The following is a 14,927-nucleotide window of genomic DNA, read 5'->3' on the forward strand; positions in this document are numbered from 1 at the left end:
TAAATTAAACTTCAAATACAAAATAAACCAAAAATAAAAAATTATTGTAATAAAATGTCGATAACGGAAATAAACTAACACCAAATCACATCAACTAATTTTAGTTATCTCTACCATCATTCACTTCATTTTCTTCAGGTGGCATAGTGAAACTGAAATCTTCATCAAAATCTAAAAATCACAAATATAAAACTGAAAAAGAAAAACCTAACTTTTTTTGTCAGCATCTAACTTCTTAATTGTAAATTTAGAATATAAAATATAATTTAAAAACTTAATCAAAAACTTTAAAAAATGAAGTAAAAGTTATTTATTGGTTCGACCGGTGGTTCAACCAGTATCGGATTCCGGGTTTTACTGGATTTTTACGAGTTTTTACGGGTTTTTAAATATTGGGTTTTTCATAAAATCCAAACCGGATTTTTTCTGAATCATCGGGTTTACCGATTTAACCGCGGGTCCGGGTCGGGTTTCAAGAAGGATGGAAGGCAAGCACCAAATAGTACAACAACAGCTTCACATTAAAATAAATTAATTATGTAGACTAACCAACAACTAGTTTGATTACAGGACCTAACACATCTACGTCCGTAAGAAATAGACAAATCGATAGAGCTCAAGGAAAAGGTACATACTTTCTTACTTTATATGCGTTATATATATATTCACATTAAACCATTAATACAACTTGCATCATCATAAGTTCTTAGTGTTCAATATATTTAAATTAAAATTAGAGGAACTTAAAATCGTTAATATAATCAGTATATTAACATATTTCTTAAATTCAATTAGTTATCTATTTATAAAAAAATGTTGTACACGAAAAAAAATAAGTTTTTAGATCGGGTCAACTAACCATTTACCTGATAATGGAGTTACCACTGGTTCCAAATACCTATTAAATCATCATCTTATAGTCGTCTCTTGACTATTTAATGTTTTCAGCCCTTTCAGATGTATCATCCTCCTCTGAAGCGAGAACAAACCCAATTTTAGAATGTCCATCATGTGGTGCTTTGGTTTGAGAATCTGAGAGCACCGGAAGAGACCCTAAAACAAAAGAATTACACTTCAGCATTTGTTGCAACCAAGGACTGATAAAACTTCCGCCTCTGAGACAACCTCCCCCATTGTTAGAAAAGCTACTGCAATATATACAATTTTGCGAGACAATCCGAGTCTACAATGCCCTCCTAGCTTTTACATCTATTGGAGCGAAATTAGATTACAGTGTTGTTTTTGGCAGAGGGTCATTCACATTTCGTATTCAAGGGCAGACTTACCACCATATAGGATCCCTCATTCCTAAGCCAAGTTTACCACCCAAGTACCTACAAATCTATATTTTTGATACGGCAAGCGAAATTAAAAATCGGCTGGAAGCTTTAGGTCAAACAACCTCTGAAGGAAAAGCAGACGAAGCCACATTAAAAGTCCTTATAGAAATGATGGATGCCAACAATTGCCTTGCAAAGGTTTTTAGACGGGTTCAAGAACGCTATGAGGCAAACTCTGAACAAGATTTTACAGTCTCATATCTGATAAAGGGAATGGCAAACAATATGACTTACCTCAATCAAATGAGGTAGCTGGACTTATTGTTGGCGACATGTCAGACACTATCTGTGAGAGAGATATAGTCGTCCAGTTTCAGTCAACTAATTTGAAGGAGATACGAGATGATCATCCGCTATACATGAACCTCCAGTTCCCACTTTTATTCTCTTATGGTGATTATGGTTTCAATACTGAAATCCTTTTGCATTTAGAGGAAGGAAGCTCGAGGACAAGAAAATTTCTCAGTATCCGATAATTTTATGCTTCCCAAATACAAACGCGGTTAAAAAAAAGAATAACACTCATTAAATCTGGACAATTTTGTTACTTAATTAAACATGTTATATCCGCGCGAAGCGCGGACACCGACTCTAGTTATCAGTAAAAATAAATGAAAAGTTTAAGCTGAACATGTCCGTATTATTCAGAAAATCTAAGACTTGTTTTTTAAAAATCAGCGTACTTAGGTAAACTATGAATATTCCAATTAAAAAAACGTGTGGACTGAGAATAAGCTTTCTCTCTCCCTAAGCTAAAGCATATAAATAGCTGTCGCCTGCACATTATTTGTAATCAGAACGCACTAACAAAAGCTCTCAACTTCTTCTTGAAAGCTTTAACCTTTTTCTGCAATCTCTTATCACTTCCAAGAAACAAAAACCCTCAGATTCAATCATTAGTTTGTACTAATTAAATTCATTTGTGGAATGGCTCTAGCTAAAGAGATAATGGGTTCTCGTCTCATCTTTGAGAGATCATCATCACTAGCTTCCTCTCCGTTTCAGTCTCGTCTCTCCATCAAGAAGAAGACACAGAGAACGCAATTATCTATCAATCCTTTTGACTTGAGCCCGATGAAAGCTGCTATCTCCGGCGGTGTCGTGGCGGCAATCAGCGAAGATTTGGTTAAAACGCTGCGTTTTAAAACACTTGGTAGAAACCAAGAAAATGAGGAGGTGGAGAAGGCGGTTCAATTTAAGGTGAGAGCAGTTGTAACGGTGAGGAACAAGAACAAAGAAGACTTTAAAGAGACTTTGGTTAAGCATTTAGATGCTTTTACCGACAAAATCGGTAGAAACGTTGTCTTGGAGCTTATCAGCATTCAAGTTGATCCAAGTAAGTTATAAGTTAAATTTTAATTTTTAATAATTTATTTATTTTTAGTATAGTTTTTGATTATTTTCTCCCCAAATAAATTTCTAAAAATAGAAACGAATGAGCCTAAGAAGAGTAAACCGGCGGTATTGAAAGATTGGTCAAAGAAATCAAATTCAAAAGCGGAGAAAGTCCATTACGCGGCGGAGTTCACGGTGGACTCGGCCTTTGGTTTGCCGGGAGCCATCACGGTGACTAACAAACACCAAAAAGAGTTCTTCCTTGAAAACATCACCATAGAAGGCTTTGCATGTGGCCCTGTTCACTTTCCATGTAACTCATGGGTCCAATCCCAAAATGACCATCCATCAAAACGTATTTTCTTCACTAATCAGGTAATTAATTAACTCCTAATCAAATACCATCAACAAAGCTGTTAAATGTGAATTTATTATTATACTATATCATATAGTAATATCATGGTGGGTCCAAAACTCGTCTTAATTAACTACCGTGACTTTCAACTACATACTTTGGTCTGAAAATTAAATGTGGTTATAAAATTGTGCAGCCTTATTTGCCTAGCGAGACACCGTCCGGTCTAAGAACATTAAGGGAGCAAGAGTTGGAAAATCTAAGAGGAAATGGTAAAGGAGAAAGAAAATTATCAGACAGAATCTACGACTTTGATGTTTACAACGACATAGGTAATCCCGACATATCAACAGAACTAGCCCGTCCGGTGTTTGGTGGTCGTGAGTTTCCTTACCCTAGACGCTGTCGAACCGGCCGGCGTTCCACAGATACCGACCTAGTGTCCGAGAGACGAGTAGAGAAACCATTGCCGATGTATGTGCCGCGAGATGAGCAGTTTGAGGAGTCTAAGAAGAACACTTTTGCTGCGTGTAGGCTTAAGGCGGTTTTACATAACCTTGTACCTTCACTGAAAGCTAGTATTTTGGCTGAGGACTTTGCTAACTTCGGTGAGATTGATAGTCTCTATAAAGAAGGCTTGCTTCTCAAGTTAGGGATTCAAGATGATATGTTCAAGAAGTTCCCTTTGCCTAAGATCGTCACTACCCTCCAAAAATCTAGCGAAGGGTTGCTCAGATACGATACTCCCAAAATAGTTTCAAGTAAGCACATTCATTTACTTCTAATAATATTTAGTTAAATCTTTTAATTTTATCATTAAGGCGTTTTTCTTTTTGATCTTTGGAGGTTCATTAGTTAACTTACACATGTGCCATCACCACATATTCACATGCCGCTTAATTATGAACTAATCGGAAAAAAATGTAGTTCTATGTACTTGACTATTTGGAACCAACACTGGAACTTCCTTGAATAAAGAAACATGCTTCACGTGCTTAATTCATTTATTTATTAATTCACCTAAAAGGTAATTTGGCTGGTAGTAGTTACATTAGTTTGAGCATATAATTCAATTAAAAGCGCGTTTCTGTTTATATTAATTCTATAAACTGTATACTTAGATCTTATAGCATAGTTTAGTTTATCTAATGGTTCTTTTTACCTTTAATGTTAATTTAGAGGATAAATACGCATGGCTTCGAGATGACGAGTTCGCACGCCAAGCCATAGCTGGGATCAACCCAGTCAATATAGAACGAGTCACGACTTATCCACCGGTCAGCAATCTTGACCGCGAGATCTACGGTTCACATCTAGACTCTGCTCTCACCGAAGACCACATCATCGGTCACCTTGACGGCTTGTCCGTACAACAAGTACGAATATATATCTAGATTACATAAACATAAAAGAAAACAATTTTGACTAAATCATTAATTCATTTTTAATTGAATTTTCAGGCGTTGGAGACGAACCGTTTGTTTATGGTGGACTACCACGACACATACTTACCATTTTTAGACCGAATCAACGCGTTGGATGGACGCAAGGCTTACGCGACTCGAACCATATTGTTCTTGACTCGTCTCGGTACACTTAAGCCTGTAGCCATCGAGCTAAGCCTCCCAAAGTCCAAGCGCGTTGTCACACCACCAATAGACGCAACCTCCCACTGGACGTGGCAGCTAGCCAAAGCCCATGTTGGGTCCAATGACGCTGGCGTCCACCAGCTTGTGAACCACTGGTTACGTACCCATGCGTGTTTGGAGCCGTTTATATTATCTGCTCATAGACAATTAAGCGCTCTGCACCCGATATACAAATTATTGGACCCTCACATGAGGTACACTCTAGAGATCAATGCCGTGGCTCGACAGACTTTGGTTAGCGCGGATGGTGTGATTGAGTCGTGCTTCACAGCTGGTCAGTACGGCCTGGAGATCAGTGCAGCTGCGTATAAGAATCAGTGGCGGTTTGATATGGAAGGCCTCCCTGCTGATCTCATCCGAAGGTAATGTCTCAATAAGTTGTTATAACATAGTATTAAACAAACTCTAGTGCACATAACACTATATTATATGATCTAACTATTTTTTATTTTTTATTTGATTTTCAGGGGAATGGCTGTTCCTGACCCAACACAACCACATGGGCTTAAACTACTTGTCGAAGATTACCCATACGCCAACGACGGTCTCTTGTTATGGTCAGCGATCCAAACCTGGGTCCGAACCTACGTGGAACGTTATTACCCAAACCCGAACCTAGTCAAAACCGACAAAGAGCTCCAAGCCTGGTACTCCGAGTCTATCAACGTAGGTCACGCCGATCACCGCGACGCCGACTGGTGGCCGGAGCTTTCCACCGTCGATGACCTCGTTTCCATCATCACTACCATAGTTTGGCTCGCCTCCGCACAACACGCAGCTCTCAATTTCGGACAGTACCCTTACGGAGGTTATGTCCCGAACCGACCACCGTTGATGAGACAGTTGATCCCCGACGAGTCAGAACCCGAGTTCGCTAGTTTTGTCGAGGATCCGCAAAAGTATTTTTTCTCTTCGTTGCCGAGTTTGCTGCAAACGACGAAGTTTATGGCGGTGGTTGATACTTTATCGACGCATTCGCCGGACGAAGAGTATATCGGGGAGAGACAGCAACCGTCCATTTGGACCGGAGATGCTGAGATTGTTGATGCGTTTTATGGATTCTCGGCGGAGATCGGTCGGATTGAACAAGAGATTGAGAAGAGGAATAAAGATCCTAGCCGTAGGAATAGGTGTGGGGCCGGAGTTTTGCCGTACGAGTTGATGGCTCCGAGTTCTGAACCGGGGGTCACGTGCAGAGGCGTACCTAATAGCGTATCGATTTAGAATAATTTTAATTTCAAATATAGGGAACCTATAAGTAAATAAATAGGTTTTTGAGACAAATAAAACTTGTTATAATTTATTAATTAATTTATTTTTTCTTGGATGCAATTGGTGTATGTCTCCAAGGATTTGCGAAAACTTTATTAGTTGATTATGTTGTAAAATTAAGTGTAAACATTAGTAACATTAATAAATTTAGTGTAAACATTAAGGTATTACAATTGTTGAACTTTAAATGAGATTTGTTAAAATTACTAATTTCTGATATTATTTTAAAATTTTATCACACTTTGCTGTTTTTTTTTGTAAGAATGTTTTGGTAAGGATAGTTATACAAATTAAAATTTATAGATATTAATCAATTAAGTTATAAGAAATGCAATATCATTTTAAGTAATATTATAAACTGTCTATAACGTTTTATAACATGTTTATAACGATAAATAAACTGATGATGATGTAAACTAATGGCACTACATGTTAGAGTAAACGAATGTTGGATTTTTCATGTTACTACGAAAACAAAAGATCCTAGATAAGACGACTGAAAAGGTTAAAGATAATATTTTATTTATTTTAATAGCAAGTGTATAAAGTTTGTTGTTGTTGAGCCAAAAAAAAAAAAAAAGATTTTCGTTTAAGATTTTTTTTAGCTCGGAAGAAAACACTTGATCCACAAGCAGGAGATTGACGTTCTGCTCTAACCATGATGAACCGCACCTGGATTAATTATCACTAGATAGTAGATCTCTAATTGTTTTCGATCTCACTAAAATGTTCCGCTTCTTTCTCTTCTTTAGCAAAATTGTCACTTTGACGATTCATTGCAGTTTCTATTACTGACATATAGAAGTAGACAAGCCCACCAAATGGCGGCTTTATTGTCCTTGTTTGTCAATCAGGACCATGTACAAAACTAGAGGAGACGTAAGCAACCACAGACTGAGACTGTGGTTTTTCTACACGTCATTGAGTGGGGTTTGGTGAGATTAAGAAGTCTTTCTTCATAACCAAGGTATGTAAACCTGTTTTGTCTGAAATTTGGAACATGCTTCCGTATGTATTCAGATTCATAGACATTGACAAGGAGAATGAGCCTACACCACTTAAACTCAGTTGGTGAACTACAGTCAATTCAGGATTTGATGTTTTAAGTCATTGTGATGAAAATATCCAAGTAGTACTGTCCCTTTTGAACACGCACACAATTGAAACTTACACATCTGAAGTTACAAAACTGAAAACTGACTGCTCAATATAGCTAACTTTTTAAGCTACGTTTCTATCACAACATCTGCACAATTTCATGAAATCCTATGGTATTTTCACTTATCTATACCTGTATAAAAAAAAACTAAATAATTATCTTTTGTGTGATTATTTACTCTACTCCCCCTTGGGTGTATAAACTGGTTCCTAGACTCTTGTACAAAGTAGTATCTGAATACACGGTCCGAGACCTCATTGCCTTGTGTTTACGTCTCTTCTTTCGACCTCCTTGATGTTTTGGACATACCTTTGCTTCCTCCTTCACGACTTTGACATCATCCTTACATTTGACGTCATGGACTTCGTTTGAACCTACAACTTGAACAATGTACACAAATGGCCCGTTTTGGATGTCTTTGAGGTCTAGAATTGGCTCCAGAGTCTTGACCACCGTGGTCATAGTGGGTCGCGACTTAGGGTTGTGGCTCAGGCACTGGTAAGCCAACTCAGCTGCTTTTCTGATGCCTTCAAAAGAGTATCTCCCTTCTAGACTTGGGTCTATGATCTGTTCTAGCTTGTTGTTATCCTTTAACATGGGTCTTGCCCATTCCACTAGCTTCCTCCCTCTCTGTGACCGGTACTTTTCCACTGCCTTTCTAGCTGTTAGCATCTCCAAAAGCACCACACCGAAACTGAACACGTCGCTCATAGTTGTCAAATGACCTGAAACGCACCAAGAAACATGTTAGCCAAGAGTGTGATGGCTATGTGCTTTATAACAAGTAGCCTTCACGTTATGCTTTTTATAACCTGCTGAGATGTATTCTGGAGCGGCATAGCCTTCTGTTCCCATCACACTTTTGGTAAAGTTTGAGTCTTCTGCCTCTGATCCATCTGTGGCTAAGCCGAAATCTGAAAGCTTGGAGCTGTAATCCTGTAAGTTTCAGATATAAGGTTTAAGTTATTTGACATGAGAAAAAAAAAATATATATACATGGAGAAATACCGCACGATAGCACTAAAACATGTCATATTCTTATCCTATAATAGTACATAAATTTTTCTTTCGAAATAGTATTAACTAAAAGTTAAAAAGATTTTTTTTTTATATTTGGATTTAGGTTTAATGATAAAAATAGAGGTATAATTAATGTATAGGTTATTTGGAATAATTTAGTTATTTATTCTTTAATTAATGCTGTTTTTGATATTTTTATGCGCTATTTTTGTTATAATTTTTTTATGCTATCTAAGGGATTTTACCATAGATATAAAGATATATTGAGATGCAAAAAGTATGAGGAGAAGCTTCTGAATTACCGAGCTCAAGAGGATGTTTGAAGGCTTAAAATCTCTGTAGATGACAGGTTTCTCTTCTTTGTGAAGGAACTCAAGGCCTTTTGCAGCACCAATCAGAATCTTCACTCTTGTTAACCAAGGCAAGGCTCCACCATACTCTGCATCGTACCAAACATTCACATACTGTTATTAATACTTCTCTCTATAACAATCATTTTTCAATTTTTTGGTATGATTTAGCCAACTCACTCTGAAATAGATGGTCTTCCAGATTGCCTCTTTCCATGTATTCATAAACTAGAAGCCTGTGATCATCCTCACAGCAGTATCCGATCAAGTTCACAAGATGTGGATGCTTCAACTGACCAAGGATTATAACTTCAGCCTGCATAATGTCCAAGAAACATTCTCATATGAGCTGAAATATAATATTTTAAATGTGATAAGTCAATATGCAGATGGAAAAAGAGTTAATACCAGCCACTCTCTATGGCCTTGTCCACCTTCTTGTTTCAAGGCTTTGACAGCAACAGGCTGAGATTTCAAACCAGTCTTGAGGCTATCATCAACAAACCCTTTGTAGACTTCCCCAAATCCTCCTTCACCGAGATAGTTATGCTTTGAGAAGCCTTGTGTGATCGTTTTGAGCTCTTCGTAGGTGAAGATGTGAATGTCTATGAGAAAAGAGTTTGAGAAGTCGTTGAGTGATATGGTTGAACTGCTGAAATCAGACAAGGATACTCTGCTTCGAACAGAGGTTTGTCTGGATAGCAGAAGAAGTTTTTCTTTTGATGGGTTTGTTGTTTTTGTCTTCTTGTTTGTGTTGTTGATGCAGCTTATAGGAAGACATATGTTCTTCCATGAAAATCTCATTGCTTTCTTCTGAGAGAAGTTATCTTTTTGTGTTACTTTGAGAAGATGTTGTCTCTCTATATTGTTTAACTGTTTTGTTTTGATGAATATATAGGAGATGATGAAACTTCTTTGAAAAGGACTATTTGAGATATTGGAGAGAGAGAGAGGAAGCGAGTGGTGAGATATTGGTGAAGACTCGCAAAAGTAAAGTCTGTAGTCTTAAAAAGACATCTATTAGGAGACATCAGCACTAAGCATAACTAATTGTGAATTAAAAGATATGCAAATGAGTAAGATTTTTCTTAGACTCAATTTTTGTTTGTATTTTCAGTTTCAAACTCTTATATTTGAAACAAAAGATAAACTCTATTTTATTAAGTTGCATAATTTCTTAAATACCAAAAAGAAACAAATGTTTTTGCCTTTTTGGTTGGTTATATGATAATTTGATATTAATTTTTTTTATAATAGATAGCTTAGTGTGTCATTATAATGTGCATAGGACACTTTCATAGGCAGTTCTAGATCCATTACAATTTTCTTTGACTATCTCAAGCCAGCTCATTCTTTTTATGCTAATTGGCTACTACAAACACTTGTTAGTTGTTAATGGAATGGTTGCATATGTATGATAAATTCATTTTCTTCTAGAAGGATGTTGCTTAAACATATATTCATTTTCATCTAGAAGAATGTTGCTTCTGCTAAGTTAACATAAATTCATTTTCTTCTAGAATGCTGCTTCTGCTAAGTAAACTATGTTAGTTCTCTCAATAATTATAGTCATTTGGATTGTTTTATGTCTCTTTCTCTCTTTGAAATTGGATATTTAGAATGTGTAATACAATACCTTTGGCTTTGCCACACCATTGACTTAAAACAATCGTATGGTATATTTTCTCCGTTAGGCTGAGTTGTTAAAAAGCAAAATGAGATTTTTTTATACCTTATTAAAAGTCGGTCAATTATGTTTTGTTATTTCATATTATTCGATTATCAATAGAAACAAATAGAACAGTTTGTTTTTAATAATTTCACCTATATCTCACAGATAAAGAAACTTATAGAAATATCAACGAATCATACTGCTCTGCCATTATTGTTTCACTCTTTTGGAAATCATATTAATCTGTTCTTGTCGTGTCATAAGTTCATAACTCATACATATATAACATCCTTTTTTAATTCATACACAACATACGGTTTGCATAATTGCATGCGCAAAAAATTCTGTTCAAATTTTGTTTGGCATTTTATTTTCTGAATCAAAATTAAAACTTTATGTTACTACGTGGTGGCCGTATGAGATAATACAACATATTCTTTTCCATTAAATACATGTTTATACGAAGCCAACGAAGATTAGCTTTTCGTTAAGGTCAATTTGCTCATTATCATTAATTTTTTTTTTAAACATTTTACAATATTTTGAGAGCGACAGGGCAACAAATTTATTGCCATTCTTGAAAATAATATCTACCATAGTTTTGATTTTCAAGTAATCTCTCATTTCTTCTACCTTGTAAAAATAGGGAAAATTCCATAAAAATACCCCAACTAAATTTCATTAAGCTTTTTAATATTCAATTTTTTTGCTACCCAATATAATACCCCAATTAATTAAAATATTCATTTTAATAAACAAATTTTAAAATTGTACTCCTTTTAATACCTAAACTTTGGTTATTTTAATTGAAAATACTAATAAGTTTCAAACGTAATTTAAAAATCTTCAAAATCCAAGAAAAAAATATTAATATTTTCATATTTTATTTAAATATTTAAGAAAGAAGGTAAATAAATTAGGGAGACCATTTTATAATTTAATTTTGAAGGAAAATAAATAAATTTGTTTTCTATTTTAGAAAACAAACTAAATTCAATATTTAAAACTTAAAACTTCTATGACAAAATTGAAGGTTATAAAAAATTTAGTTACTTTTATTTCTCAAATAGAAAATAAAATTATAACTTTTTAGATTATTTTGTAACTTTAGAGATTTTTTAAAAATTTTCGTTTGAAATCTACTAGTATTTTTAAATAAAATAAACAAATTTGGGTATTAAAATGGGCATTGTTTAAAATTTTGTATATTAAAATGAGCTAAATAATTAGTAGGATAACGAAAAAATTGGATATTAAACAGGTAACGAAAATATTTAAAACTTAAAACTTCTATTACAAAATTGAAGATTATAAAAAATTTAGTTACTTTTATTTCTCAAATAGAAAATAAAATTAGAACTTTTTAGATAATTTTGTAATTTTAGATATTTTTTAAAAAATTTTGTTTGAAATCTACTAGTATTTTAAATAAAATAAACAAATTTGGATATTAAAATGGGCATTTTAAAAAAATTTGTATATTAAAATGAGCTAAATAATTAGTTGGGATATTAAACGGGTAACGAAAAAAATTGGATATTAAAAATCTTACATAATTTAGTTGGGATATTTTTATGGAATTTGCCCTATAAAAATAATATCTACTAAGAGTTTTTATCTGATTTTAAAGATACTTGGAAATTTCATATATCTAAAAGTCGAAATATAGATGTGTGTAAAATATAGCTTTTATTATGTTTATCATGGAAAAAGTCTATATATACATCGAAAAAGGAAAAGCTATAGTGTGGTAATCGTTAGTGTTATTGTTTATAGAGAAATTGATACATCCTTTTGATCCAAAAAATTCAAACAAGGATGTGAACTGTAACACTCAAGTGACACATTTAGCACGTGACTTAGATATTTTTCAATTTCGACAAATTTTTGTATCCTATTATCATTTACATTTTTTCGCTTGGAATCATATTATCATCGTTACATACTCAGATATTTATAAATTGCATCTAGAGAAGTGGCAAAATACAATTATTTTACATATATCATATTATATATACGTGATAGTCAAACATATATTTTTGTTTAATGTAGATGGTATTGGTATGGTATATATGATTTCAAAATAATAATTGTAAATTAACCAAACTGAGCCAACTTAGTTGGTTTAACTAACTTGACCTGGAAATTCAAGTGGCACTAGATTTAACTATTGACTATATAAGGATTTCATTACAAAATAAATAATGTGAATGAGATCATTGCATTAATTAAATCAGACCGGCAAGTCATAATAGAAAAAAAAAGATGAATTGGATGACATTAATCGTATTTTCTTTCCACATGAATAGCCAAATGAATAAAAATTTATGTGTATACACGATTTAAAAAAATGAAGAGAGAATCATGAATCATTTCAGATGTTTCAATATAAGAGATCCCGATTTTGAAATATATGTGAAAAATAGGAACATATAATTAAATAAATATTCAGAAAGTGAGTTTTAAAAAAAAAACTTGAGGCAGCCGCAGACCCGCAGAGCGTGGTATAGCTTTTGACCTTGGTCCATTTTACATTGATATTCTAATGGAGCTGAGATAATCACGTTACGTGTATTTGTTTTTGTTTTTAGAAACTACTAAACTCGTTAAGTCCCTTTCTGTTTTAAATTCACGCGGCCAGAAATATATTTTTAAACTTCAACACATTCGTTCGTGCATACACACGTAAAAATGTACAAGTGCCGGAATAATCTTCTAAGCTTCATCATAGACCTTTTCAACTGTACATTAAAGTCAAAGCATCTAGAGTTGATCTAAAAGGATACCTAGAAAAGTAACTAAAAAATAGACTTAATTTTCTTAAAAGATAAAAATGGCTATTTGTTGTACATAAACAATAAGTAAATATAAATAAGAATTATTTTTTTCCAAATTAGAAAGAAACAAAAATTCATTCAAGAGTTACCTTGTAAAATTCAATTAGTTCGTTAGCCCTAAAGTTCTCTGCCTGACAGCAAGTGAGCAAGAGACTGGTATTAGAGTGTATAACACGCAGCCATCCTTCATTCTGTGTCACTCAAAGATGAGAAATTGTACCAGAAATTTCCAAAGGCAAATGCTATTAAATATAAACATTAAACTCATATAATACAGGAGAATCAATATGATTAAGAGACCTTTAAGAACAGAACTATAAGAATATAAATGATTAATCCTGGTCGTCTCTTAGCCGGGATTCTTAACTCATGATTTGACATTTTGTTTTTTAATTTTTCGGCTAAGAGACGGCATGATTAATGGGGAATTCTTAGGTTGAGGTTCTTAGCAGAATATAAGAAACCGTCTCTTAGCTATTTACTAAAAAAGGTAAGAACCCGCTCTTAAATATTATATCTTTTATTTAAGAGACGGTTCTTAGTTTTTCTTAAATTTTAACTAAGAAAAACTAAGAACCGTCTCTTTAATAAGAGATATAAGAGCATGTTTAATCGGGGGGGGGGGGGGAGATTTTTAGGTGGGGTTCTTAGCGGAATATAAGAAACCGTCTCTTACATTTTAACTAACAAAAACTAAGAACCGTCTCTTAACTGAAGCTAAGAACCTCCAGTTAAGAGACTAGGGTTAATGATGGTCTAACCGAGAGGGCACATGACACTATTTTGTTAAAACTTGACTAAAATAAAATAAAAGCATTCAAAATTTATGTTTCTCTGTTTACTTTTTAAGCATTTTCATGGACAAAAAAACATGGAAGTTCATTACATTAATCGAACTTTGGAGATACGACAAAAAAAAATGAGAGAGGTAGACACAATCCCACAACAAAAGGGAATAAAAAAATTAAATCTGCTCTCGAGTTGCTGCACGGGAAGAACTTACAATGCTTTGGTACGAGTAAACTACTTTGCTAAGGTACAACTGCATGTTTGAAAAAGAAGCAACCAAAGAAAAAGTAATCATTATCTGCAGTATGAATCTATATCAAGCTCTTAATAACATTGATCTGGTGGATGGTGACCACTGACCAGTACCGGCCCCGGGTACAAGCTGCACAAGCTTGTGCTTCCGGCCCTACATAAAATATATAATTTTTCAGCCTTAAAATATCACAAATTTTTTATAGCATAATTGGTTTACACCTGAATTTAGAGTGCTTCAGGTGAGAGGTTTGAATCTCTGGAGCCCCTTTTTTTTAGTTACTTGATAACAGGTCCAATATTCTGTTTTTGCTTCCAGCCCTTTATTTTTACGGGCCGGGCCTGGGTGACAACGAACCTTGTTGCATGTTAAGAGCATCTCCAAAAGATACTATATAATTTCGAATATGAAGTTTTATGCTTTTCAAAAAGAAATTTTAAAACTTCAAATTTGAAGTTTTGAGAAGTGAAATTATATATTGAAGTTTCACTACCCAAAACTTCAAATTTGAAGTTTCATATTTTTATTTGCATTTTCGTCCATACAATTACACATCACATTTATGATTCATAAATATTTTTTTGTTTATTGTTTAATACTTATAAAAATTATATCTCATAAATATTTTAAGTTTTGTTTACAAAATTTAAGTTTACACATAAAATTAAATAAAACTTTAAAATAAGATTTTAAATATTTAAAACTAAATTTAGATAACAACAGTATACAAAAGAAACTTAACAAAAAAAACTTTAAAAAAATTACATGAAGACATAACTATTACACAAATTTAAATATTACAACAACACTAATAGTCAAGTAAGTTTGATCCGGAATTTTCAAAATTTTCAAAATATTGTCCAGTTTTTTTTGTGTAACTGAAGATGGTTGTTGTT

At 33.7% G+C, this 14,927-nt stretch overlaps 2 protein-coding genes across 2 annotated transcripts; one reads left to right on the forward strand and one right to left on the reverse strand.

Moving 5' to 3' along the window:
* The first annotated feature begins 1,981 nt into the window (after positions 1-1,981).
* On the forward strand, positions 1,982-6,531 carry LOC103852787 (lipoxygenase 4, chloroplastic). The gene is made up of 6 exons (XM_009129691.3): positions 1,982-2,676; positions 2,770-3,050; positions 3,227-3,791; positions 4,210-4,406; positions 4,491-5,041; positions 5,147-6,531. Exons 1-6 carry the CDS (start codon positions 2,268-2,270, stop codon positions 5,901-5,903), a joined length of 2,760 nt encoding a protein of 919 aa, XP_009127939.1. The 5' UTR covers positions 1,982-2,267; the 3' UTR covers positions 5,904-6,531.
* Positions 6,532-7,073: 542 nt separating this feature from the next.
* Positions 7,074-14,624, reverse strand: LOC103852788 (putative receptor-like protein kinase At1g72540). The gene is made up of 5 exons (XM_009129692.3): positions 8,889-14,624; positions 8,661-8,796; positions 8,433-8,569; positions 7,923-8,046; positions 7,074-7,835 (listed from the first exon to the last, which is right to left on the reverse strand). Exons 1-5 carry the CDS (start codon positions 9,282-9,284, stop codon positions 7,285-7,287), a joined length of 1,344 nt encoding a protein of 447 aa, XP_009127940.1. The 5' UTR covers positions 9,285-14,624; the 3' UTR covers positions 7,074-7,284.
* Positions 14,625-14,927: the final 303 nt, after the last annotated feature.

The sequence above is a fragment of the Brassica rapa genome, chromosome A02 (assembly GCF_000309985.2).
Source record: "Brassica rapa cultivar Chiifu-401-42 chromosome A02, CAAS_Brap_v3.01, whole genome shotgun sequence".
NCBI lineage: Eukaryota > Viridiplantae > Streptophyta > Magnoliopsida > Brassicales > Brassicaceae > Brassica > Brassica rapa.